This window comes from Ictalurus furcatus, chromosome 7 (assembly GCF_023375685.1).
Source record: "Ictalurus furcatus strain D&B chromosome 7, Billie_1.0, whole genome shotgun sequence".
In the NCBI taxonomy this organism is placed as follows: Eukaryota; Metazoa; Chordata; class Actinopteri; order Siluriformes; family Ictaluridae; genus Ictalurus; species Ictalurus furcatus.
In genome coordinates this window covers 4614718-4629746 of record NC_071261.1, presented here as the reverse complement: position 1 = coordinate 4629746, position 15029 = coordinate 4614718, and the positions used below count along the sequence as shown (strand labels likewise).

The 15029-nt window shown below is 40.1% G+C and overlaps 1 protein-coding gene across 1 annotated transcript in view; it reads left to right on the top strand.

Moving 5' to 3' along the window:
- The first annotated feature begins 846 nt into the window (after positions 1-846).
- The window catches only part of brinp2 (bone morphogenetic protein/retinoic acid inducible neural-specific 2), a 97988-nt gene continuing 83805 nt past the window's right edge, over positions 847-15029 (top strand). Inside the window, exon 1 of the mRNA XM_053627975.1 lies at positions 847-1244. Within this exon, the coding sequence (XP_053483950.1) occupies positions 877-1244 (368 nt within the window). The 5' untranslated portion in view covers positions 847-876. The remainder of the gene's footprint in view (positions 1245-15029) is intronic.

Below are 15029 nucleotides of genomic sequence, written 5' to 3'. Positions count from 1 at the left end.
GAGAAAGAAAGGGAGGAGAAGGGTATTCTACAGAGAAATTAAGGTATTTAAATTTCCTGTATTAGTACTTCCAGTGAGAGGTTGGAAATAAGATGTTCTTACATAAACCAAAACATCATCTCTGGATATCCATTGGCCTCAGGCAGCTTTATGAATTGTGCAAGGATAGACTATTCTGAGTAAATAGAGCAAATGACATATGCATTATACATGGAAGGTTATTACTGGGAAACAAAGCATGCCTTGCATTTGGATCCAGACTTTCCACTTGCACACTAATTGCTTTTTTCCCCCATAAACCCACAGTAGTGTCTTGCTCCACTTCCAAATGAAAGCAAGGTAGTTCATACATCACTAAGAATCCAGCCACACATCTGGTCCCAGTGAAATTAATTTTCATTGTAAATTTGGAAAAGATGAGGAAACAGTGTCAGGGAATATTGATAGTCCCAGATCCCCCCAGTATATTATGTGCATCAGTGCATTAGTAAGTTCTCTCCCGGATCCTATGTTGCATTGCTGAATCTACCACTCATTTATTAATATTTGGTCCAGGATAGACCCTTCGACTTTTGGACTTGTTTATTTTTTTTCCCCTCCAGTGAACTATTGAATAATTGAGTGTTTACTCTGCCTCACAAACTCTTCTGCAAAATAATACATAGACATTCATATTACAAAGTTATACAAGAATGCTGAATAGGTCCACACTGATGTTTCATAAGTGCAAGACTGCTTCATTTTGCTGCTTAACATTTTATTTTCTTAGTTCAAAATAATATATTGAATAATACGTATCAGGAATGTAAAAAAAAATGGCTTCTCATGAATAAGGAAAGAGACCCAGTTCTTGCTAATGGATTCAGATTTTTCAACATGGCAGTGATCCAGCTGACATCACCGGTTTCCTTTCCTCTGGTTCCAGGTCAGGCGGGATTGGCAGAAGAATGCTGGCCCCAGGCATCCGGGGGCAGGATGGCGTCGTGTTGGCAGAGCGCTCTGGGTGTTAGATGGTTCCTCTTGATGCTCGTGTGGCGCTGGGCACCTCTGGGTGCTCTGAGCTGGCTCCTGGCCTCAGCTGAGCGCCTTGAGCCTTTATCTTTCTCCTCTCTGCCTGGCAAGGCAAGTGTGGCTCAACTGGACTGGCTCCTGTCTGACAAGGGTCCTTTCCACCGGTGCCCGGAGTACACGGAGTTCAAGGAGCGCTTTCAGCAGGGCTTCTCAACACGCTACAAGATCTATAGGTAAGGTCTAATTCTGCCATGCTTGAAACAGGAAGAAAAAAAGTTGTCCATGTTGAAAACACTATAAAAGGTTTTTCCTGCAGAACAAAATACAAGCTGTAAAATCTGCTTTATGAGTTCAACTTTTTTTAAATAATTTAATAATACTACCATGGATACTTCATTCTGCAGGGGTAGTGAAATGCGATTTTTAAAATCTCAGCCAGGCTTGATATTTGCATTAGTTAGGCCTATGTAAGAAATCCCTTTACTGACTTATGTGTTGCATCATGAGCCTGGAGACACAATATTTCCCCTGTGTTCTGTGTATGTGTGTATGCATAGAATGACATTAAAATTTGATTTGTATTTATTTGGAAGAAGGAAGAAACATATTCTGCAGAGGTCTGTCTGAAAGAAAAATAAATTACAAACTATATGAAGTGTAACTGCAACATTCAGATAAGAAAAACTTAATTAGAAAGGCGTTGACCACCGGAACAGCTTTAATGCACCTTGGCATAGATTCTCGAATATATTCACTCAATTTGTGTTTTGATAATGGTGCTGGAGAGTGCTGTGTAAAACCTCGCTCCAAAGTCTCCCATAGGTGTTTAATAGGGTTGAGATCTAGTGACTGTGAAGGCCATATTCTTTATACTCATCAGACCACTCAGTGAGCTCTCATGCCCTAGTGGACATCCTGGAACAGACCACTCCTAACAGGATAGATATGTTTCATCATAGCATATTCATTACACTGACTAAGAGGACAAGTGGACTCAAACCATGCCAGCAAAATGCAACTGCATGTTATACATACAGAGTAAAATCTCTCCAAGGCTATGGTATCCGCGTCATAAGTAATGCCATACAAATATGAAGATAGGTGCAAACACATGACATAAATGGGCCAGACCTCACACAGTTTTTCCCTCATATTCTGCGCTGACTAACACAAGTGACATTCACATTTATTTTCACGATTTTCACAGCACCGGAGTGAATCATGCTAGTGTGTGTGTGTGTGTGTGTGTGCTATGCAAAAATAATGGTTATATAATCTTGAAAATTCCATGGCTTTTTTACCACCAGAGTCAGTTACTGTATGCTATTGTGCACTCTATGCAAAAATAATGGTTATATTATCTTAATTTGGTCAATCCTCAGATTGCTAATGGCAAAAATGCATGATAATATATTATGGAATATTTAATTGGATAATACATTTTGATAAGTAATTAAATTGAGTGGGTTGGCTGATTAAATATTTCTTTCTGTCACTGCTATATTAGTGAAAACAAATTGAAAGCAGATCAAATTATTTAAATGCGATGTGTTTTCTGAGTGTAAAGCTAAAATACCTTAAAAAATATTCATTCTTTAGGGGTTAAAACATTTGGAAAACACATTTTTGACTACTGAAACATTATCTTCTACATAAAGTTTCAAGCGTAAATAACAAACAAACAAAAAATTCTGGAAAAAAAATTCTGGAAGTAAAAGTTTTTTCAGTGGATCAGATTCACACTTCTTTATAATATTCCAGAAATAAGGATGTCAGGTGTCAGGTGCCTGCAGGTACCAATATCCGTGGTCTTCTTCTCCCCTCTGTTATTATATGTGGCGTAAAAGCTATTCCTGTTTGGTTTTTGGTTCTTTATTTCACTATTTTCTGTTTTGGTCTTATAACAGTAGGGTATATATGGTCTATATACAGTGGGGGAAATATAAATTGAATGCATCAACATTTTTTTCAGTAAATATATTTCCAATGAGGATATTCAAATTAAATTTTCACAAGACTTCGGTGTTAACTCAAGAAATCCAAACATTAAAGTCCATAAATGAAGTGTAATAAAGTGGAATGAGTCAGGAAGAAAGAATTGAACACGCTAACTGAAATGTATTTAATACTTAGTGGAGAAGCCTTTGTTTGTAATGACGCTTCAAGACACTTCCTGTATGAAGAAATTAATGGATAGCAGTATTCAGGTGTGATTTTGGCCCATTCTTCTAAACATATTGTCTTTAAATCTTGTTCAACTGGATTCGAGTCAGGTGATTGACTGGGCCATTTTAACACCTTGATTTTTTTTCTCTGAAACCAATTGAGAGTTTCCTTTGCCATATGCTTTGGATCGTTGTCCTGCTGGAAGGTCCACCCACGTCTCATCTTCATCATCCTGGTGGATGGCAGATTCTCAAGAATCTCCCGGTAAAGGGCTCCATTCATCGTTCCTTCAGTTATATGAAGTCTGCCAGTACCATGTGATGAAAAACAGCTCCACACCATGATGCTTCCACCTCCAAACTTCACTGCTGGTGTAGTGTTTTTAGGGTGATGTGCAGTGCCATTTCTTCTCCGAACATGAATTCTTTATATTTCCAGATTTCTTGAGTTAATTCTGATGTCTGGTGAAAATGGAATGTTAATAACCTTATTTGAAATATATTTGCAGAACAAAATGTTGATGCATTCAATACTTTTTTTCTCCACTGTATATTGACCCTATATATACACAGTATCTCACAAAAGTGAGTACACCCCTCACATTTTAAATATGTGATTATTTCTTTTCATGTGACAACACTGAAGAAATGACACTTTGCTACAATGTAGTGAGTGTACAGCTTGTATAACAGTGTAAATTTGCTGTCCCCTCAAAATAACTCAACACACAGCCATTAATGTCTAAACCGCTGGCAACAAAAGTGAGTACACCCCTAAGTGAAAATGTCCAAATTGGGCCAAATGTGTCAATATTTTGTGTGGCCACCATTATTTTCCAGCACTGCTTTAACCCTCTTGGGCATGGAGTTCACCAGAGCTTCACAGGTTGCCACTGGAGTCCTCTTCCTCTCCTCCATGATGACATCACGGAGCTGGTGGATGTTAGAGACCATGTGCTCCTCCGCCTTCTGTTTGAGGATGCCCCACAGATGCTCAATAGGGTTTAGGTCTGGAGACATGCTTGGCCAGCCCATCACCTTCACTCTCAGCTTGTTTAGCAAGGCAGTGGTCGTCTTGGAGGTGTGTTTGGGGTCGTTGTCATGCTGGAATACTGCATACTGATCATGCTCTGCTTCAGTATGTCACAGTACATGTTGGCATTCATGGTTCCCTCAATGAACTGTAGCTCCCCAGTGCCGGCAGCACTCATGCAGCCCCAGACCATGACACTCCCACCACCATGCTTGACTGTAGGCAAGACACACTTGTCTTTGTACTCCTCACCTGGTTGCCACCACACACGCTTGACACCATCTGAACCAAATAAGTTTATCTTGGTCTCATCAGACCACAGGACATGGTTCCAGTAATCCATGTCCTTAGTCTGCTTGTCTTCAGCAAACTGTTTGCGGGCTTTCTTGTGCATCATCTTTAGAAGAGGCTTCCTTCTGGGTCAACAGTCATGCAGACCAATTTGATGCAGTGTGCGGCGTATGGTCTGAGCACTGACAGGCTGACCCCCCACCCCTTCAACCTCTGCCACACTCATAAGTCTATTTCCCAAAGACGATCACTGGATATGACGCTGAGCACGTGCACTCAACTTCCTTGGTCGACCATGGCGAGGCCTGTTCTGAGTGGAACCTGTCCTGTTAAACCGCTGTATGGTCTTGGCCACCGTGCTGCAGCTCAGTGTCAGGGTCTTGGCAATCTTCTTATAGCCTAGGCCATCTTTATGTAGAGCAACAATTCTTTTTTTCAGATCCTCAGAGAGTTCTTTGCCATGAGGTGCCATGTTGAACTTCCAGTGACCAGTATGAGGGAGTGTGAGAGCGATGACACCAAATTTAACACACCTGCTCCCCATTCACACCTGAGACCTTGTAACACTAACAAGTCACATGTCACCGAGGAGGAAAATGTCTAATTGGGCCCAATTTGGACATTTTCACTTAGGGGTGTACTCACTTTTGTTGCCAGTGGTTTAGAGATAATGGCTGTGTGTTGAGGGGACAAAAATGTGAGGGGTGTACTCACTTTTTGTGAGATACTATATATATATATATATATATATATATATATATATATATATATATATATATATATATATATATATGTATACTCTACTGTTATAAGACCAAGACAGAAAATAGAGGATTAAAGATGCAAAAATATGTTTACTAAAAAAAAAAACGTTGACATGTTCACTACTTATTTCCCCCACTGTACATGTTGGTTACAATACAAATTTTTTAAAGTAAAAAATTACTTACTGTAATTCTCAGTTTGTAGGATGTGTGTGTGTGTGTGTGTGTGTGTGTGTGTGTGTCAGTTAAAGTAATGTTACATGTTAATTTTACACTGGCATTATCAGGTTCACTCTTTTTCTCCAGATTAATCTCAACTGGCAGTGAACTATGTAGGCATTACAATGCCATTATATTATATCATATGTAGTGAGCATGTATATTGAATATCGTATAGTGTATGTATACTTGGAATACTTGGAATACTTTTTAAGTGACAGTGACAAGATAGTTTCCTGTCAACGACACGGACACTTCTGATACAGTTTTCACCTTTTGTGCTTCATGGCATGTTAGCATATATTGTGCTAATGGTATTGATGGTATGAATAAATGAATGGATTTAAGTATGTTTTATAGGAATCTGACAGCCCTACTGTATAAGAGCCCTCATGTAGATATTGAATTGATCACTTATAAATGACTTACATATGACTTTACTACATACTCTCCGTGTAATAAAGTCACATGTAATACAATTATAGGTGATCAATTCAATATCTACATGAGGGCTCTTATACAGTAGGGCTGTCAGATTCAGTGGTGTTCAGAGATTTAGTTGTGTTTCATTGCACTATGATTATTAATTGTGCAAGGCTCAGTGTTAATTAAAGTAAAACAACTGTGCATTGCATATTTATGCACTGCACAGTTATTTGACTTTAATTAACACTGAGCCTTGTACAATTAATAATCATAGTGCAATGCAACACAACTAAACTGCATCTGAGATTGTATGAATGAGGTATATGTTCTGGTTCAGTTTCACTTTATGTTAACTGTGCCTATTCCATTGTCCTTAGTGTAAATACACTGCATTTAATAAGGTTTTACGTATTAGTCAAATACATGGCTACTATTTGATCAGCCTTTTGAGTAGTTCAACTGTTTATTCGGAAAGTTTTGAATAAATACTGTACATAAAACGACAGAAAAAAATTAAAACAAAAACAATGCACACTCCATCCCTGCTGACAACATCCTGTTTAGACTCTAAACACATGCATTACCTTCGAAAGGTATTAATTAACTGAGTAATAAAACAGAATACTGTTATAGGACAATGATCAATGACAGTGTGATGCAGCCCAGTGGGTTGCGGAGTTACTGTTACCCTTGTGAACTTTCTTATTTTCCAATAAAATAGATGTACATTTTTTTCAGTATCATGAAGTGTTGTATTCCTTGATCATGCCAAAGATTAAGAATTTTAATTTATTAATGGATGATACATTATACTATAAAATTAATAATAATAATAAAAAATGTCCTAATTAGTGTAGGGCTAAAATATTAAGCGTTAATTTGTCACGAAAAGGCCGTAATGGAGACTAAGACGGAAGCAGTTGCAGATAAGAGCTTTTAATAATGAGAGGCAGGCAGACAAATCCAAATCATGAGACAATAGCATGGTCAAAAACAGGCAATGGGTCAGGCGATTAGCAAACAGGCATAAACTAGGAAAGGCAATAATCGAGAATGAGAAACAAGAAACAAGATCAAAAACCATGAAACGCAACTCGAACAAAGGCTTGGCACGTTGAATACTCGCAATACTTCGCAAAGTATTGTGTACAAGCAGTCTCTATATACTGTGGTTGTGAGTACTATGTATTTGATGCAGGTGTATGTGATTAGAGTGAACGTGAGTGTTCTGGGAATTGCAGTCCATGGCGGCCATGCTTGTAGGCCGCAGTGCAGGATGAGAAATGTAGTCACAGTTTTGCTGTGATATGACGTAATTATTTAGCCCACTGCTGTCCTATGACCAAAGACGGAAATAGTCTCAGCCAAAGGTTTAATGCATGTTTTAATCTGACTCAATTTAATTAATTATCTGACTCCAAAAGATTATCTTCTATTAAACAAAATCACAAAAAAAGATATACATAGAATAGAGACAAATGTAACGTACAGAAATGTGGACCAACGTCTGACAAGGGATGTGTGATGGTAATAGCATTAATGGCACAAAAGGCAGCCTCTGAAGTTATAAGCCCCTTCCTTGATGTTACCAGCCCACTCTATGTTACAAACCTCTTTCTTTTATATCTCTGAGCCTGTTTGAAATGTATAGTAACCAAGGTACCAAATGGGAATGAACCAATGTGTTTTGTGGCAGGATGGAACCCAGATGCTTAGGAACTACCTGTCAATTAAGTTCCCAAGAATGGGTCGGTGGGATCAAAAGGAAAAATGTCCCATATGAAAACCAGGGGTGCCAGCATGTGTATGTGTGTGTGTGTTATTATAACATAACAATACGTTTCTACCATTGCTACTACCAATAACAATAAATACAAATTAAAATATTATTATTAATCCTGCAATAAATAGTTGAAAGATGCATGATGATGAGGCTGTTGGCAGAAGCTTCCTTTACAGTGCTACACAGCAGTCTCTTAACTGCTAGTCTTCGAATTACTTCACAAGCTGCAGATAATACAGAAAATTTTAATGTATACTACCGTACTATGGTAAACGTAGAGAATGTGGCAGCATGCGAGTTATGCTTAATTATTTCTGACAATGACATTCAATTTGTTTTTATCCATTCAACGACAGTAGCATAGTTTAGCACATCCTCGTGTGCTTATTTAAGTATTAGTTACAGAGAGTATTAGTTATTTATTTAATGACACTTTTTTTTAAAAATGCTTTTAAGTTTTATGGTATGTTTTGGGGAAATGCATCTAAGTGAAATAAAATCTAAGTCCAAGTCCAACTTTCTAACGCGTAAGGTATTCATATCTTCGATTTCACGCTAGCTAGCTCTTTCATCCATATAATACAAACTTAAAGTTTATAACATAAACAAAATTGAACATGAATTCAAAATTCAAGATTATTTGATTTCTTGATTCCCACTATTTTGTTTGGCAAAATAATAGTAAATAATATTTAGTAATATTATCATCTCCCAGGTCTTCACAGAACTTAATGTGTTTCATGCATCCTACTCCATCCCCAAAAGTAATGTCCAGGAAGTGCCTTAAAGACAATGAGATTGAGACTGTTTTCTCCTCTCTTTCACAACACCTAAAAGTATATGCCACATTACTTGTCTCCACATCTACAGTTGAACGGTCACAAGTAAAAACTCGTGAAATCCAGACTTCGAAGTCTATGTAATGAAGAGAGGCTCTCTGATGTACCGCTACTCTCAATTGAGCGTGACATTCCAATTAACCGTGAGGAAGTCATTCAAATATTTAATACACAACAGACAGACGAGTACTGTGTTAAATACAGGTGATTTATTTAATAAATAATTGGGAATTTAAATACTGTATAAAAGTAAATTTGGTTAGGTACATAAAAGTAACAATTAATTAATTAATTAATTAATTAATTAATTAATTAATTAAGCGCCCTTTTTGGTCCTTCCACCCCTGCCCCAGCGAAGGTCTGTGCACGCCACTGGCCCTGATTGTAACGTATCGTAGACTGGAGGCGGATGCAGGTGCAGATCAAAGTCTTTATTAAACACTAAACTCAAAACCAAAGTAAACGCGGTCTTCGCCAGCAAACGAGAAACGTGGTATACAATGAGATCATTCAAGGCATGGAAACGACCGACACAAATAATACAACCAATAATACTGAGCGATGTGCTCAGTAACCAAGGCATTTAAATACCAAACATAATCACCTCAAAACATAAACACCTGTGGCAAATGAAAGTCACTTCAATAAATGTTCAGCAGGAAGCGAGCGAACCAAAACAACGTCATGTGACTCGTCAGGAGCCGAGCCACAGTGCCCTCTGCTGGCCATAGCATAACAGAACCCCCCTCCAAAGGGTGCTCCTCCCGGAGCACCAAGAACCCCCCTCCAACGGGGGTCCTGGGCCCCTGCGCGAGCCATCTCTCACTGCCACGGAAAGTGAGGCAGCCTCCATCTGGCAGCAGATGGGCGGAGCAGCACCCCCACCGGGGTTGAAAGTCAGGGCACCGCCCCTGGCGGCACTGGACCGCTGGACACCGCCCCCGACGGCACTTGAACGCAGGGCGCCGCCCCCGATGGCACTGGAACTGGAATGCAGGGCGCCGCCCCCGGCGGCTCTGGAACTGGAACGCAGGGCGCCACCCCCGGCGGCTCTGGAACTGGAAGGCTGGGTGGTGTCCCCAGCGGGACTGGAGGGCTGGGCGGTGTCCCCAGCGGGACTGGAGGGCTGGGCGGCCTCCTCAGCCGGGCACGGCAGTGGGACGGCCTCCTCGGCCGGGCTGGACAGCAGGACAGCTTCCTCGGCTGTGCAGGGCAGCAGGACGACCTCCTCGGCTGGGCTGGACAGCAGGATAGCTTCCTCGGCTGTCGGGAGCTCCACCGCAGAGACCTCCCCGTAGGCCTCAAGCTCCAGCTCTGAGGTCACCATGTCGACCTCAGGCGGGAGCTCCACAGCTGAGACCTCCCCGTAGGCCTCAAGCTGCAGCTCTGAGGTCGCCATGTCGACCTCAGGCGGGAGCTCCACAGCTGAGACCTCCCCGTAGGCCTCAAGCTGTAGCTCTGAGGTCGCCATGTCGACCTCAGGCAGGAGCTCCACAGCTGAGGCCTCCCCGTAGGCCTCAGGCTGGAGCTCTGTTGTCTTCGTTGCCCCCCCCACAAAAAAATTTCTGGGCCAGCCTTCACCTCAGGACTGCGCAGCGTGGTGCAATTCCCCTGCAGTGGGAAGCCCCAGATGCTCAGGTCACTTTGCTGGCTGCGTGGTGCTGTACAGTTCCCCTGCAGTGGGAAGCCCCAGATGTTCCGGCCGCTTTGCTGGCTGCATTGCATGGCGTGGTTCGCCGGTGGTGGGGACGGGATCAAGGGCGCCGGGGGCGATGTGGCGCGTAGCTCAGCTTGCAGCTGTCTCTGCTCTGCTACCATGCGCTTGAGCCGAGCAAGTTCCTCGCTGAGCTGTTGGTTGAGCTCCCGGAACTCAACCAGCGACCGGCTCGCTGCAGCAGCTTTTGTTGCGCGATCTGGTGAATAATCCGCGCCAGTGCTTCGTCCGTTAGTCTGTTCCTCTCCCAGAACACTCGGTTCAACTCCGCGCTCATTTTGTTGATCTGCTGCTTCCGTTTGGTGGGCTCAGTATTCTGTAACGTGTCGTAGACTGGAGGCGGATGCAGGTGCAGATCAAAGTCTTTATTAAACACTAAACTCAAAACCAAAGTAAATGCGGTCTTCGCTGGCAAACGATAAACGTGGTATACAATGAGATCATTCAAGGCATAGAAACGACCGACACAAATAATACAACCAATAATACTGAGCGACGTGCTCAGTAACCAAGGTATTTAAATACCAAACATAATCACCTCAAAACATAAACACCTGTGGCAAATGAAAGTCACTTCAATAAATGTTCAGCAGGAAGCGAGCGAACCAAAACAATGTCATGTGACTTGTCAGGAGCCGAGCCACAGTGCCCTCTGCTGGCCGTAGCGTAACACTGATAGTGAAGACTCCTTCATTAACTGTTACATAAACATCTCCCTCACCATAACAACAGTTATATGTTTTTCTTTGTTAAATAACAACATGCTGTTAAATGTTTGTTATATCAACAACAGGTGGTGAGGGTTGTACACAAGTTCATGGCATGTGGAAGAGTACAGTGGGGTCCATAAGTCTGAGGCCACATTGATTTATTTATTTATTTCATTTAAAATTGGAAATACACAGAAGATTTTAGAATTTTTAAATATTTAAAACAAGTAAACATTCAATATCTTAATCATAATATTTAACATTCAAGATCCTGCACTATTTCGATGTCTCTATTTAAAAGTTTGCAAATGTGTGATATTGACCATGTTAACTGCTTTGTCCAAAAGGTCAGATTTCCCTCATCTCTTCTATTGAAGCATTCAGTTCAGATGACATGCTAATGGATTTGATCTAAAATGGAGCATAATTTTCACAAACTTGTGGAATCCGTGCCAGCTTGAGTGCACACTGTCATTAAATTTTCACTAACAGTCAGTCAACATTATTACATTAGCAGAGTTATTTATTGAATTAATGTTTAGTTTTTTATTATTCTCAGATGCAGCACTGTTTTTGCATTCCTTTCTGATTATTTTGGACAGATTATATTTATATTTCATATTTGTTTTTAAGGCCGTTGCCTCGATTGGCACTCAGTTCCATGTTAAGTCATGATGAGAGAACAGTGAATGTTTTTTTTCTCCTTCACTGTGGCTGACAGCTTTTCCGTGGGTGGATTTTGGCTTTTTTAGTCGGCTTCTTCTGCCCCATACCTGTGTGTGGTAGACTCTGATCAGCGCCTCAGCATTCGCCTGCAGAAAACTGCAAAGAATACCCCTGCTGAAGTGTGATGGGTTTGCTGAGAGCAAAACAAGGTCTTGCCAGAGCTGTTTGAAAGGTTGTCTTGCAGGTTGTCCTGAAGACCAAAGTGTAAGTTTGTTCTTGCTAAGGTCGTGTGAAATTGTGTGTGCATGTGCTATGTGGTTCAGTCAAGGTGCATAAACAACTCTCATCTGACTGAACATGGAGGTTTTTAAGTTTTTATCCCACAACTTCCTGTTTCAGCTGCCCTTACCTTTAAATATGGCAACACATCTTTTTCTAAAAGCACAAGTGGAGAGAGAGAGAGAGAGAGAACGAGAACACAGGATGCATGGACTTCTTTTTTTGTGTCTCAACACAACTATACCTATAAGAACAACTCAATGATATTAATTTATTTTGATAAAATTTTGAATTTAATTTTTAGAAAAGTCTCTATTCATATTTCTAAGTAGAAATTTATTACGCAGATATATATATATATATATATATATATATATATATATATATATATATATATATATATATATTGTCAAAAGAGATAAAAGTTCACTGCGACAAATTCAATCCAAGCGTACAGCAGTCCCCCCCCCCCCAGCATCCCCCTACCCCCAAAGTTATAGCTAAACACATTCATTATGGAAAAAAAATTGCTATAAGTGTCCTAATGTATACCTGAAGAGTGCACAAAGTGTCACATGTATTTACAATTTACTTTTGATATACTAATATAAATATACTAAACAGTCTGAGAATACTTGTAGAAAAGTGCAACTACAGTTGTTAAATACATTTCCAGTTCATATTTATATGTATTAGTATACAGTATGGTACAATAATACGATTATGAAACGTATTTCTGAGTGTGCTAAGCTTCAAACTCTCCATTTATGCAATACAGAGCATCTTAAAACTTTGGTACACTTTTTGTACAATCTTCAGGATCTTGAAGGTTATGATCTGATTGGCTCTCCACTCTTCATACATATATCTGTGTACTGGTTTCCAGCAGGAGACAATGAGATTTTTGGAGCAAGATATGTCACTGGATGCAAAACGTCACTGAATTAAAACAAATGATGCAGAGTAGTGTGTGAAGCACTAAACTTGAGTAAACAAGACAGACTTAAGATGGGTTTAAGACATCTGCCATGTCAGGAAATCTCTATCTCAGCCCCTATCTATCAAAATCCATCTATCAATCTCTATTTATCAATCGCTATCTATCTCACTGTGCAGCATTAGGCCTACCCTTTAACTGCCCACTTTAATAACCTGGCATGACAGTGAAAAAAGACAATGATGAAATCATTTTGCTTTATGTTATTAAGTGATGCAATGCTAGCTTGAGCTTGTGCTCAGGAGATTGCAAATTCTGACACTGCCACAGCAAGTACCGTCTTACTTTTCAATCAGAAAGAAATGTGTTCGCTCCTAGAATGGAAGCCTTTGTGTGAAGAAGAATGAGCTAGATTTTAGAGTGAGACACACATTGATGCCAAAACATCATTGCCAATGTGTCACCTTCTAGTAAAGTGCTCATTAAGTATACGACTAGTGTACTAATAAGTCACAGTATTATTCAGAGTGAATTTAACATATAATAACAAGTAAATAAGAAATAAGTTTACTTACAAATATAATTTTTGTCTGAAGCATGTATAGAATACGGACTACGCCTACAGTATTTATAGTATATATTTTTTTTTGTATGCTATGATATAAATGCTAAATGCACATTACAAATGTAATAAAAGTATGCTATTTTGTAAGCTAATGGAAGAAGGGCTCTAAACAACAGTCAAGAAAAAGCCAAACTCTTGGAAAAAGTCATGAAAACAAGTTAGCTCTGTGAGCCATATTAGCAGACAAATTGGGTTAAACATCTGACAGAGGTTAACTCAATTTAGACATGCTGCGACTGGAAACAATGAAAACAGAACTTTTGCATATTGTGGGAATGACCTCCTGCTGACATGAACTGAGGACCAGCTGCGTTTTCACAGTGGTCCGCTCTCTGACAGCATGTTTTAGGCTAATTACTATTTAATTTTGTCTTGAAAAATGGGCTAAATAAGTGCCAGCACAGGAGCAGTCAATTCTTGTTATTTAGCTGCAGTCACACTGGAATATAGACATTACGGTGCAGGGTTTCTGTTAGCCGGTTAATACCGGTATTTTTGCTGATAAATTCTCTGTGTGACCTCCAGATTCAGAGCCTGTCCGACACAGTGTCTAGGAAAAATGTTAAATATTTACTTGAAGGACAAACAAATTTAAAAATAAATACAGTACATTTTTTTTTTTAATGGTAAGGCCAGGTATGTTGGTAAAGTAATTTTTCTACACCTGCTATTATTCAATAATGCATGTCTCTTTAGATGAATATAGAGGATATGCTGAAGAAAAAAAGTTCCTATTTAAGCGTACTGCCACTGGGGGTTTATAATTACCTACTGCTAGCCTCTATATACTAAAATTAGCAGACACGAGCGAATGTTATGCTAACCACTGTGTTATATTATAAACAGTGGTTCACATCCTACCTCACTGACAGGAGACAATTTGTCCAAGTAATGAACTGCAAGTCAGAGAGGTCTGCTGTCACCAAGGGGGTTCCCCAGGGCTCAGTTTTGGGGTATTTCCTTCCACTTAGCAATATCCTTTGGCATCACGGTGTTCACTTTCACTGCTATGCTGACGATACTCAGCTTTACATGTCCACGAAGCCCTCAGCCTCTCTTCCTCCAAGTATGATCATAGCCTTCTTCATGACATCAACTTATGGATGATTAAGAACTATCTGAAATTAAACAACAATAAGACTGAGCCACTCGTTGTTGGCTCTAAAACAGCACTTGCAAAGATGAACACCTTCACCATCTCTATTGATGGCTGAAACAGACCATGCTCCACTCTGGTTAAGAGCCTTGGTGTCATTTTAGATAGCACTCTCTCCTTTGCTGCACACAAAAACAGTGTTTCTGGCAGTGCCTTTTTCGATCTATAGAACATTGCAAGACTACGTCCATCCCTCTCTCAACACAGCACAGAAGTCTTTGGTCAGAGCTTATGTTACATCCTGCATTGACTACTGCAATTCCATCTTGTCTTACATCCATAATAGACTACTGCACCGGCTCCAAATAATCCAAAACTCTGCAGCAAGGATCATTACATGCTCCAGATTAACCAGCCATGTAACACCTCTGCTCATCCAGCTTCACTGGCTTCCTGTTGCCTATCGAATTA